Below are 13,876 nucleotides of genomic sequence, written 5' to 3' on the forward strand. Positions count from 1 at the left end.
TCTTCAGCCCGCTGTCAGCTGGAAAGGTGTAACAGGAGTACAGAATGAATTGCACTCCTATGATCCATAGGCGAAGTACAGACAACAAAGCTTTGGCTATACTTCTCCAATAATCAGCTGCAAGGCTTCTGATCCTGCGAAAGAGTGCATCTAAATTAAGTATCTCAGTGAAATCATTTCTAATGTCATTAGGGTTTTTTGTGAGCTACAGCAGATATATTGTGTACCACTATTCCAATTAGTAGGATAAAGATAAATGTAAGCCACTGTATGTGTAGCCCCCTGTTCCTAAAATTGGGGCTATAGTGTAAATTTTGTTTTTGGCTGAGCTGTAAACAACTCAGATTTGATTGCTTAGTTTATTTGGTTCTACTCTAAACTTAAAAGAGAAGTATGGGTTAAAAAATCTTTTTAGATTCATACTTACCTCGGTAGACGGAGTGTCAGGTCACCTGTGGCCAGGTGGCAAGTGCACCCCGTTGGGGTCAGAGATGCACCACAGGGTAGTGAACCCTATGGCCGACTGCTGTGATCAGAGAGGAAGCGTGAGCCCAAGATTCCTCAGGACACGGAGTCTAAGGCCCTGTACACACGGTCGGTTTGGTCCGCTGAGAATGAACCGAAGTTCATTTTCATCGGACCAAACCGACCGTGTGTATAGGCTATCAGTCTGGTTTCCTTCGGTCCAAAATTTCTAAACATGCTTCAAAACCGAACCGCTGGACCGCTGCCCGATCGGACCAAACCGATGGTTAGTACAGAAAAGCATCGGTTCAAAAGCCGACGCGTCGGTTCAAAACCCGCGCATGCTCAGACTAAATGAGGGGACGGGAGCGCTCGTTCTTGTAAACCTCGCATTCGTTTTTGAGATGGCACATTCTAAATTTTTCAAAGTAGTGTTTCGTTTCTTGCTGAGCATTTGTTTCTTCGCTCTATTGCTAGAATAAACACGTTGTTTAGCTGATGCTATTTAGCCACCGTTCTCCCATACAGAATTGTTTTCTTTTTTTGCTTCTGATCTCCTTTTTTGGAATAATTTTTCCCTAGCCAGATCTCAAAAATATTTATTTGTACTACACAATATTTGTTTGCTGTTTTGTGCCAAGTTATCACACCAATGTTTTATATACTTTATATATATATATTTTTTTGAGTTTAGCCTGTTTTTTGGTTTTTGATGCCAAGTTATCACACCAATGCCCCCCCCCCCCTTCAAGGAGTTTGTGTCCTTTGTTAATTACACATTGTATTTTTGAAATGTTTGATGGCTATTCACCAGAAAAACACAATAGACAAGGTTGTAACATAAAATAAATTTCCATTTATTCTGGAAAAAGGAAATAATAAAAATAATGGAAACACTCAACCAATTTACAACATACATGCAGACTTTATGGATACCAAAGGCACAGTCCACCATGATCATGGACAAAATAAACAACATCAGGGGGTCACAATGTGCAACACAAACCACAGAAATCAAAAGCAGCAGCAAATGCCATAACAGACCCCAAGCTGTGGTACTACACAAAGCTCAGTTTTTTGGAAAATCATCAGGAAGGCAGGGATTCACTTTCTGGTCTTCTTTCCAGCCTTCCCTCCAGGCTGCCTTGCAGCAGAACTTCCACGGCCCCTTGCAGGTGGTGAAGGTGGGGCAGCAGGAGTCACAAGATGACTAGCAGGCCGGGCTGGGTCACTCAGTTCAGTGTCCCTGGTCAGCCAGTCCCTTCTGGCCCACCACATGACCTGGTTCATCATGTCCTTCGCCAGGCCACGTTGCACCTCTCCCAATTCCTGCAGGTCATGAGCCAGGGAAGCGCTGAAGCTCTCCGCGGGGTTCAGGGGGGCCCTCATTAATTCTGCTGCCTCCCGCATGACCTGCATGCTCTCCTCCTCCATCTGCCTCAAGCGCCTCCTTTGGCCTGGTGGGCGCATCTGGAGGGGAGGCACTTGGGAGATGGTGCTGAGCCTGGGGACTGGCTGACATCCACTGGGCCCGGCCTCCTCCTGGCTGCCACTCACCACTTCCGCCTGGCTGACATTTTGGCTATCTGCCGCCTCCTGGCTGGTCTCCTCCTGTGTAGTAAAAAGGGACATGTTTTAATATTTTGCACAATCAATCACACACATTTTCATGCTCTTGACATTTTTATTTGTACGGATAGAAATTGAACAGACTCTCATTCTGGAACCCTGCATTTGGCATCCCTGACACAATTGTTTGTGCCCCCAACTTTTGGTTGTGTTTACAAGCTTTCCTTGTTGCTAACAAATTCATCTCAATAAACCCACAAGATTTTGCATCCAAGAAATATGTTGTAAACTACTATACCTCACTGAAGCCCGGCAGATCTGCATCCTCCATGTAAGCCAGCTCCTGATCACACTCTGCAGGGGTGGGGGGAACCGTGGAAGTTCTGGTGGAAGGCCGCCTGGAAGGAAGGGTGAAAGCAAGACTTGAAAGTGAAGGCCAGCCCTCCATTTGATCCTCCAAAAAACTGAGCTCTGTGTAGTACCACAGCTTGGGTTCCTTTGCAGCACGTGCTGCTGCTTCTGACCTCTGTGGTATGTGTTTTTTCCGATAGGCCTTTCTGTATGTGCCCCTGATGTTCTTTATTTTGTCCCTGATCATGATGCCTATGCACTCCGGTATCCATGTCTACATGTAAGTTGCAATTTGGTTGAGTGCTTCTGTTCTCAGATCGCTTCGATGGGAGGATGGGAGCCTCGCATCCAATAGGCATGGGAGTTCAGTATCATCCTTTCCATATTTTCTTTCAGATTTAGGAGGTCCATCTGAAATTAGATTACCAAAAACAAAAAATTAGAACCACTTGGCTGAGCTTTGACATTTTCAGATTCTGCGCCCAATCTTTTGAGCCTCAAACACACTGTCTCCTGCTGCAAAAATGATGCCCAGCTCTGCCCCATTGTTGGTGTAAATGCTGACTTTACCTGCAATCCCTGTGTTTAAATTTCACTAAATAAGTGCCATAATCACATTACAAAGTAATGATAGTATTCATCAAAGCACTATTCAGTGTAGATATCATGCCCCTCTCAGCATTGATGAGATGATACAGTGGCTAATTACCTCTGTCCACTGTCACAAACGTTGCCTGATGTGATACACACTAAAAGTATGATGTTTTTAAATCTCACATCTATATTTGAAGCAGTCTCCAAGCAAAAGGAGGGCAAAAAAGCATGGTGAGCCCCAAGCTACATAATTGTGCAAGGGTGCAATCAACATATAAACCCCACATCCCATTATACTCAATTCTCTAGGCCTCTGCTGGTTCTAGTTTCAAAATTACCTTTGTTTCTCCCGTCACAAACTTCCGCTCGAGCAGACTCCGCGTTACCTCACGTAATCACGTCGTTCTTGTTATATACCTGCGCCTGCGTGAAGCGCCGCCCTCTTCGCCCGCCCATGACGGACCCTTCCCTCTTTTCCACGCCCTTTTAATCATAAAAAAACAAAAATATGGCGGGGTCACAGGAGCGTGGGTTACCCTTTGCTGATGAGGAAAGACAGGAGGCGGGACCATCCCGATCCCGGCCCAGGCGATACAAAGCGACAAACATGTCACGAGACGAAATGGTGGAGATGGTGGAGGTTCTGCTGAGGAAGGACTATGATGGGGATTATGGCCCGTACAACACCCCTAATCGTAGGAAGGCTAAAATTACACAAGGTCCAAGGAGCAGCTGAGAAAGAGATGGTCCGACTTGAAACTGCGTGAGCCAGAGCAGTTTAGGAGGATCAAGCGGATTATAGATAAAAGTAGGTAATTTCAATGTTTATTTGGCTATTGACTTTATAATTTGTGAACATGTTTTGCTCCATGTGCTTCTTTGGCCTGGTATTACTTTTGAACGTGGCTAATTTTTTGGGTTGTTTTTGCGAAGTGTAGTATTTGACCCTTCGTAGTAAACATCGTTCCTCCACATCGTTCTTCACAAATCCGATCTTTTCCGTTATTCCAGGAAAAGCACACCTGTGGACATGATTTTTTTGCTAAAAACATTGTTTATAAACAATGTTGACAAGATGATGTGTTTGTTCAACTTTGCTAGAATGTGAAGGGCAAACGTGAACCTTTCATTCATACAGTGATACTAAACAGCTGTTTTCATATCTGTACTCAAGAGCACCTGTGTGTCCCCCCCTAACTAACTTTTTTAATAGTGTCACCCACAAATATTATATTGGTGTGTCACTTTGCCAAAAAGGGGCAGGATCCCAGCTTGGGATAAGTCAGACAAACAAAGTTTATGTTTGTAGGAATGCTCCGAAACACGAGATTAGAGCTCACTGCTAAACAATGTTTGCTCTTTCTGCCCTCAAATCTCGGTGTGCTGAGTCGACCTTTTTTATTGTTATTAGGGGAAAGAAGAGGACAGGCTTCGCAGGAGGCAAGGAGGGCCAAACCCAATAAACCCCACCAATGGATGTTGAAGAAGGAGTGGAGGAAGAAGGAGTGGAGGAAGAAGGAGTGATGGAAAAAGGAGTGGTGGAATAAGGAGTGATGGTAGATGTAGAGGTGGAAGAAGGAGTGCTGGATGTAATCGAGGAGGAAGGAGTGGTGGAAGAAGGAGTTGTTGAAGATGGAGAGGTGGAGATTATCAGCACAACAGATCAGTATCCCCCCAGCCTTCAAGGGAAAAAGTGATGTAGGTAGGGGATGAAGATGGTGGTATCCCTGCAAGTGGTACTTCAACTTTTTCCAGGGCTAGTGCCCAAATTGTAATACAACAGATTATGGAATGCAGTACGGAAATGAACATTATGAGAAATAGAATGATTGTGATGGAGCAAAACTTCAAAAACATAATCGACATGATGGGCCGTATCCAAGATTACCCCCCCCCCCCCAAAAAAAACGGGTTAAATGTGATGTTTTGCACAAAAATTTTTTTTGAAGATTCCACACACCAAAATTTTTAGATGCACACAGTGGGCCGGATTCATGTAGCTCAGCGGATCTTTAGATCCGCTAGATCTACCTGGTTTACGATCCGCCGGTGCAATTTAGCGAGGCTAGTGCATGATTCATAAAGCACTTACCTCGCAAATTGCACCGTTGGATCGTAACTCCCCCCGGCGGAAAGCAAATTCCGCGGCTAGGGGAGTGTACAATTTAAATCAGGCGCGTTCCCGCGCCGATTTAACTGCGCATGCGCCGCCGGCGAAAAAGCCCAGTGCGCATGCTCCAAATGACGTCGCTAGGACGTCATTGTTAGCAGCGGGTACGTCAATTGCGGCCATCGGGATTCCCGATCGACTTACGCAAACGACGTAAAAATTTGGAATCTCGGCGCGGGAACGGCGGCCATACTTAACATTAGCTACCCCTCATATAGCAGGAGTAGCTCTCCGCCGGAAAAAGCCGAACGCAAACGACGTTGAAAAAGAGCGACGGACTAGGCGCTTAATTAATATAGTGCATCTGGCCAATCGAACAGAAACGCCTTCTCTGCTCCTCGCTTTGGATGCAGAGAAGGCGTTTGACAGAGTCCACTGGGATTATTTAGCCAAAGTGCTTTCCAAATTTGGGTTTGAGGGCAGAATACATTCAGCTATTATGGCACTATACACGACTCCATCGGCCCAAGTGTATATATCGGGGATGCTCTCCAAGGCATTCAATATTTCTAATGGAACCCGCCAGGGGTGCCCACTGTCCCCTCTTATATTTAATCTCCTTATGGAACCTCTGGCGACTTATATTCGCTCTCACCCCCAAATAAGTGGTTTTATGGTTGGAGGCGTACAACATACCATAAGCCTCTTTGCGGATGACATAATTTTGATGCTCACCAATGTTGAGACCTCTCTGGCTTCGGCTCACCAGGTATTGCAATTGTTCACGACAGTGTCATACTATAAGGTTAATGAAACCAAGTCGCATATTTTAGGGGTAGGCATTCCTGCCCGAACTAGGCACGCCCTTAGCACAAGGTTTCCCTTTCCATGGAAGGAGAAAGGTATATCATACCTGGGTATAACTCTTACGTCTTCACCCTCTGAATTAGTAAGAGAAAACTATACACCATTTCTGCAACGGTTACATACTAAATTAGAGGCTCTAGCAAAATTTGAACTATCCTGGTCGGGACGTCTGGCCGCCTTCAAGATGCAGGTCCTCCCACAACTACTATATGTCTTTAGAACCCTGCCCATCCCGGTACCATCCTCCTTCTTCCTCTCAGCACAATCTACTCTTAATAAGTTTCTTTGGGGGGGCAAGCAGGCGCGGTGTGCATTCCACAAAATTATCAAACATAGGAGGGCGGGAGGCATAGGCCACACCCACATCAAGGATTATTATACAGCCTCGATCTTAGCCCAGCTGAGGAGCTGGTTTCCTTGCTCCGCTCCGTCCCTATGGGTTGCTCTAGAGCAACAGCAGATCCCGGGCCACAATCTCTATGACTACCTCATCACTAGTAACCTCCGCCCAGGCCGATCCCCGGACATTGGACCGACTATAAGAGCATCTATTGATGCATGGCGAATACTGACTTCGCAAGTTTCCCCACAGTATAAACTCATCCCAATGAAATTTCCACTGACTGCCCTAACCTATCTTATCCCCGATATCTCTGTAGAGGGCTGGAGTTCCGGGGGGGTACTAGATATAAATGACTTGTTTGTGGGACCTGCAATCAAAACATTTAGAGCTCTCCAACTGGAGTACTCTATACCCACGACTGAATACTTTCGGTATGTGCAAATTTCACACCTTCTGAAACGACAGACTGACCTCCTCACCCTCCTCCCATGGCATATAGCTTTATATTATACAGCGAAGAGTACGAAAGTCAAGGGCATATCAGTGTTCTACTCTTACCTACAGGATAAGCTAGCACCCATCAAGTCCTCTGATATGCAAGCCTGGGAGAGAGAATTCGATACAGTATACTCAGTTGACCAATGGCAGACGGCCCTAAGGGTAACATACTCATCCACCAAATGTGTTAATCTGTGGGAACTATTCCAAAAAATCTTGTTGAGATGGTATCTCACCCCTTTCAGGCTGTCTAAGATCGGCAATGGTATATCCCCCGGGTGCTGGAGGGAATGTGGGGGAACGGGGACGCTGTTCCATATTCTATGGTCCTGCCCCGTGACAATACAATACTGGCAGCTAATCCAACACCTGGTAGCGCAAGTCCTTAAACTTAATGTGACCCTGTCCCCGGGGCTGGCGCTACTTTCCTTGGGTATAGATCAGATCCCATACCATTCGAGGATGCTTTTATCCCACATCCTTCTAGCTGCTAGGCTAGCTTTGGTCAGGCATTGGAGGACCACTGCTAGACCTCCTCTGTCGGAAGTTATTCAGATAATCAATACCCACGGCTCATATGAACAACTATTTGCCTCCGGAGTAGGTACCTATGCAGAGATTAATAAGATATGGGAACCCTGGAACGACTGGTATAGGGTTCAACCTAGACCTGGCCTGCAGTAAGATAGCCCTTGCCTGACACAAGGCAGGTACACCGCCCAATACTGTTTACAATGCTCTAGTTTTAGACTGCTACTCTGTTTGTTTGTTTTTTTTTTGTTTTGTTTTTCTTGTTTCTTCTTATTTTTTTTGTTATCTCAATTGCACTAACCCATTTTAGTCATGTTGAGTTTGGTGCTGAACCAGTACCTCGGGTTTACATGACAACTAGCCCATCTGGCATGATGGGTCACGGGAATCCAACTAATCTCATCTGTTATGTACACCTTATTAGTACTGTATGGATAAGATGCCTCCTCACCTTGTGATCCAAACCACCGATATGATCTCTGTGTATCTTTGTGCATGTAATATGTGTTTAAAACTGTTAAAACTAATAAAAACTATTGAAACGAAAAAGAGCGACGGGCGGGCGTACGGACGTGAATCGGCTGTTTTCCTCATTTGCATATGCGACGTGGAAAACAAAGCGACGACACCTAGCGGCCGGCGGGAGATTACAGCCTAAGATTCGACTGGTGTAAGTCACTTACACCAGTCGGATCTAAGGGAGATCTATGCGGAACTGATTCTTATGAATCAGTCGCATAGCTCCGACCGTGGGATCTCACAGATCCGACCGTCGGGTCTCACAGATACGACGGTGGATCAGGAGATCCGCCGGCGTATCTATTGATGAATCTGGCCCAGTGTGTCAACATGTGCTATCTGCCATCACAGGATATCGATTGGCTTTGCTTTGGGGGATCAAGCCCTTCCTCGCTACTCAAGTAGGTGAGAGGAAGGGTTTGCCCCCCAAAACAAATCCATTGATCACCCATGATGGCAGATAGCACATGTTGACAGATGGCATGGTATCAGGAGAGAATTCCCCATTTGGCCAGACAAAATGTGTGCATCTAAAAATGTTGGCTTGTTCTGGGGTGACATCATCCCATCACATGTGTTTGGAATAAGGTTGAACTTTGTAAGTTCCATTGTTTGTAGATCTTGTTTTATTCTAAAAACGCATGGGTTTTGTACAACATGTAAACATATATTTTACCAAGAAAAAAAAATGGAACACTTAAAAAATAAAGTAAAAAAAATAAATAAACTGGGCAGAAACAAAGACTTGTCTATTTTGTTACCAGAAGTTGAACAAATTAGGGAGGTTGAACAAAGAATAAAAACCCCCGATAAAGATAAAAATGGAGCGGCTTCTTCTTTCTATGCTCTATACCAGTATGTACATGTGTGACTACTGTGCAATTGTGTTAATTTAAGATAACTGAGAACTACATTTGGCACTAGAAGTGCACTAGAAGGACAACCAGGGAGACAGAGAAATGAAACCAAAGCAAGAATGACAAACAACTGTATAAATTCCAATGGTCAAATTATTTATTAGGTAATTAATATTTCTTTCTTTTGGGGGCCGAATTAGAAAGAAATATTTTCAGGCATAGCAATGGCCCCCCCCGACCCATGAAGTACTCAACATATTTGTCGCGTGCCTCATGAGCAGATTGGGGGGCCAAGCCAGCGCAACCAGTGTCCATGCCAGGAAAGGTATCTGAGGGTAGTCCTGCCTCAGCACCAATGTTGGGTAGGTACAACTGGGAGTGCCTGCGTAAAAAATTGTGCAAAATGCAACAGGCATAAACAACGGTGTTCAATTTATATTCCGCCAGGTGTAGCGCTGTCAGGAACAGGCGGAACCGGCTGGCGAGTATCCCAAAGGCATTTTTCGACTACCCTCCTGAGCTCTGGCCAGCCAAAAATTGAAAACCCTCCTCTCCGGGGTGAGGGTCCTCTGGGGAAAAGGCCGCATGAGGTGAGGTCCAAGCCCGAAAGCTTCATCCGCGAGAAAAACAAACGGAAGTCCCTCCAAATTGTCTTCATCCTGTGGCAGTTCCAGACCACCAGTTTGTAGATGCTTGGCAAACTCCGTCTGCGCGAACACTCCCCCATCTGACAGCCGGCCGTTCTTCCCCATGTCCACATACAGAAACTCGTAATGTGCCGACACCACTGCCATCAACACGATACTATGAAAACCTTTGTAGTTAAAATAGAACGACCCCGAATGGGGTGGCGGCACTATGCGGACGTGTTTCCCATCGATTGCCCCTCCGTAGTTCTGAAAATCACACCGCTGGGCAAATTGGGAAGCCACAGTCTGCCATTCCTGTGGCGTGGACGGCAACTGTGGGGACAAACAAAAAATTACAATTAGAAATTTAATAAAAAAACATTGCAAACACAATTCCTAAAACATCCTTGTGCCACATCATTATTAGAACATGTATTAGTAGCATTGGAGTGAGTATTACATGGCCAAAAATATAGGCCCACTTCAGACTCCTCACCCCTCTGATGGGGCATTAAACAAGTTTAGGGGGGGTGCTAGCTGAGTGTAGGCCCTAAAAATCTAAAACAGTTAGCACTATGCCTAAAAATAGTTACTAAATCACAAAAACACAAAACAAAATATAATGGGGGGGGGGTAGGGGGGCAAAACTACAATGGAGCAGAAAAAAATAAGGTAGAAAAAAGACTAGGCTAGGTGTGTTTGGCCCTATGATAGCTTGCTGGACAGGTTTAGTGAAGGGAAAGATGCATGTAGGACAATAAAAAAGCTTGTAAAGCTTCAAACAGGCATTGGGACAAAGGGGAATATTCACAGCATAATACAATCATGGGAAGTAGGTAAATCTGCAAAAAAGACAAAAAATTAGCATACATGGAAAAAAACACTACTGTGAAGCTTAAAGGAGGAAGCTTACCTTAATATACTCCTCCTGCATGACTTGAATGATAGCAGAACATGTCTCCGGTATTATGATCCCAAGCGCCTGGGGAGAGATGCCTGTCGAGAACTTGAGGCCCTGCAGGCTCCTCCCAGTTGCCAGGTACCGCAACGTGGCAATAGGCCTCTGCTCGGCCGTGATGGCAAGGCACATCACAGTGTCCTGCCTCGTGATATAGGGGGACAGAAGATCCAATAGACGGTGGAAAACGGGGTCCGTCATACGGAGAAAGTTCCTGAAGTCATCAGGATTATTCTCCTGGATTTCCCTAAGCAGAGGCATGTGAGAAAATTGGTCACGCTGGCGCAACCAATTCTTTCCCCAGGAACTCCTCCTCCCTCTGGTCCTGGCCAAAGACCTTGAGTAACTATGAACTGCAAAAGCCAGCCCATAGGCAGCACAAATTTTTGCAAAACCACGCTGCTCCATCATGGCTTAAAACCGGCCGGCTAGTCAGAACGCACTTCACACAGATAGCACCCCCAAATCCAGCAATAACTGTAAAGATCGCACTGCACCCAGATACGAGCGGACGAGACGGCACTGCAAAGCAGAAATGACCCGAAAGCCTGCACTGAATGACATATACGATCCCACAAGCACACACTGAAGCCGAGAATACGATCTGAAAAAGCACGGAGACTGAAAAGCGCGAATCGGCTCTCACCCACCTTTCACTAACACGCGGTTACATGGAATTAGCAAAAGCGGACTCAAGGGCGGTAACAAAGGCTTTGGCCTACCCCTTTATAGTGACGTTGTACGTGGGTCACGTGTCCGCGGCTGACCCGATTGGATTTTGTTCTGACAGTGTGTACGCATATCAGGCCGTCAGGCCACTTCAGAAGTGAACCGAGGAAAACGGTCCGACGGGCCAGTCTCATCGGTTTGGTCCGACCGTGTGTACAAGGCCTAAGACCCAGCTTTGTTTTCACCAGAGCCTCTGGTGGTGAGGATGGCCATCGCCGCAGCTGGATCCAGGTCGCGACCCCTGGGGTCCCCAAGGTCACGCTCCGCAGGGAGAGAGAGGAAGCAGCAACCAGGACAAGCGATAATGATGGGTAAGCCGAGGTTGGGGCAACTGGCAGACAAGGGTAAACAAGGAACAAGCCAAGGGTTAGGGAAACAGGCAAACAGGAGAAGTCAGAGACGAGCCAAGGTCGGTACACAGGAAGGTAAACGTAACACACTGCAGACAGGAACAAGCTACAAACAAAGGTTGAACAGCAAAGCAGACTAGCAGTGCAGTGGTTAATATAGGCTTCCTGGGATGGCCTGGGGTGGAGCCATACCGGAAGGAAGGTGATAAAAGACAGCCAGAAAGAGGGTCAGGCCTCTAATGAACACATGAGACAGGTAATCTGCCAGACTTTATTGCATATCCATGACACGGAGCATCAGCCGATTTTCCATTTGTCCCCCGCCGTCCCTGCACTGAGAACCGAGCCACTGAACATCGCTGATAGCTCGGTTCTCACAGATCCCAGAGAGAAAAGCCGCTGACTGTTAGTCAGCGTCTTTCCCCTCTGCTTTTCCACGCTCATAGGCGCGCCGAGCAGTAGAGTCAATCAATCAGGGTAGCTGGTTGATCCCGACTTGGAAGTCGGGATGACGTGCTGCCCTGACTGAAAGCAGTGACGTCAGGGGAGAGCGAACTTCAGACCGTTCTCCGCCGAAAGTGGGTCACATGAGTGCAAAAAGGAGAAGCCCAGCCTAAAAAGCTCATCTGGACTTCACCTTTAACTGAGTTGTGCATTTCTCACTATTGCCAGTATGTGTCACTGGTACCACATGCCAGTATGAGAATTATAACTAGGTTGACCTATGTAATGAATATTCTTTTTCCATAACAGCCCAGTAGGAGGTTCCTGGCCGCTATGCATTCTGGGAAGGGGGTATTTTTTTGGGGCAGAGCCATGTGCTCTTACCTCAAGGCCCTCCTGGCCCGAGGATGTGTTGCTGCAAGTTCTGCAAGTAGGCTCAGAAGCCTTTCTGGGGCCTACTAATCCTGTGGTGGTCCCGTACCCTCTCTCCTACTACTTATTTCAAGTTCCTTATTAAAGCATTGCAAATATATAAAGTGACTGGTGTCCAAATTCTGTTCTAACTTCACATTATAGCCATTAACTCAGCCCTGGGGTGAATGTAAGCTTGCCCCTTATCTCTGGAGGTACCTCCCTGATACCAGTAGATCCAGGGTGGCACTACATATAAGAAAGCACTCTTTTGAACACCAACGTTTTTAGAAAATCTAGAACACAGAATTAAAATAAAGAGAATCACACAGTGAAAAGTTATTCAATAAACAGTCACTTTATTTCCAAAACTTACCTGGTTTAAATGATATTAAACAGGAGCGATTTGTACAGGTACCTTCTGGAAAAATCAAAACCTGAAAAAAAAAGGAGAGGGGGGATCAGTGAAGTCAACAGTAACTATGCATGCACACAGCAATAAAACTTGTTAAAATATGTTTTAACTTTCTCTCTCTCTCTCTCTCTCTCTCTCTCTCTAGTGCTGTATAGGAGTTTGCATGCAGTGCATTACTTGTATAGCATTCCTTAAACAACATTTGCAGATTGACGGAAACTGAATTTATCCATGGTGAGTCGTCGTGACTTTAAAACATTACCAACTTCTTATTGCTCAGATACTGTTTTATTGAAATGTTATGCATATTAACATAAACCTTTTAAAAAAAATAAAACTCCTACATATTTCTTTTAAATGTTCAGGATTTAACTAAAGGCACCACAAAAAATGAGTATGTCAATTTTATCACCATCATTGTTCATTGCAAAGAACTCACTCAGAAAGGTTGCCTCGCCAGTAATCCTCATTGCTGTACTCAAAATTCCAGCCCTACATAGGGATGAACCGAACACTACCCCCCCCCCCCCCCGGTTCGCACCAGAACCTGCGAATGGAGCGAAAGTTTGCGCAAACTTTAGAACCCCATTAAAGTCTATGGGACTCAAACGTTCGAAATCAAAAGTGCTAATTTTAAAGGCTAATATGCAAGTTATTGTCCTAACAAGGTTCTGGGGACCAGGGTCCTGCCCCAGGGAACATGTATCAATGCAGTTTTTTGGGAGCAGTGATTTTAATGATGCTTAAAGTGAAAAAGGTGAAATATTCCTTTAAATATCGTACCTGCTGGGTGTCTATAGTATGCCTGTGAAGTGGCATGTGTTTCCCGTGTTTAGAACTGTCTCTGCACAAAATTACATTTGGGCGGCACAGTGGTGTAGTGAGTAGCACTCTCGCTTAGCAGTAAAAAGGGTCACTGGTTCAAATCCCAACCACGACACTACCTACCTGGAGTTTGCATGTTTTCCCTGTGCCTACGTGGGTTTCCTCCGGGTACTCCGGTTTCCTTCCAGACTCCAAAGACATGCCGATAGGTTAATTGGCTTCTGTCTAAAATAGGCCCTAGTATATGAATGTGAGTTAGGGGCCTTAGATTGTAAGCTCCTTGAGGGTAGGAACCAATGTGAATGTACAATGTATTTGTAAAGCGCTGTGTAAATTGACTGTGCTATATAAGTAAGTACCTAAATAATAATAATGTAGGAAAAAAAGTCATTTAAGCCCTGGTTCACACTG

General features: G+C 45.6%; 1 protein-coding gene across 2 annotated transcripts in view; it reads right to left on the bottom strand.

Moving 5' to 3' along the window:
- LPCAT2 (lysophosphatidylcholine acyltransferase 2) overlaps positions 1 to 13,876 on the bottom strand; it is a 660,866-nt gene that overhangs the window by 331,682 nt on the left and 315,308 nt on the right. For both annotated transcript variants that reach the window (XM_040328743.1, XM_040328745.1), the window contains exon 6: positions 12,602 to 12,662. In XM_040328743.1, coding sequence (XP_040184677.1) covers positions 12,602 to 12,662 — 61 coding nt within the window. The remainder of the gene's footprint in view (positions 1 to 12,601; positions 12,663 to 13,876) is intronic.

Source organism: Rana temporaria, chromosome 11 (genome assembly GCF_905171775.1).
Source record: "Rana temporaria chromosome 11, aRanTem1.1, whole genome shotgun sequence".
Lineage (NCBI taxonomy): Eukaryota > Metazoa > Chordata > Amphibia > Anura > Ranidae > Rana > Rana temporaria.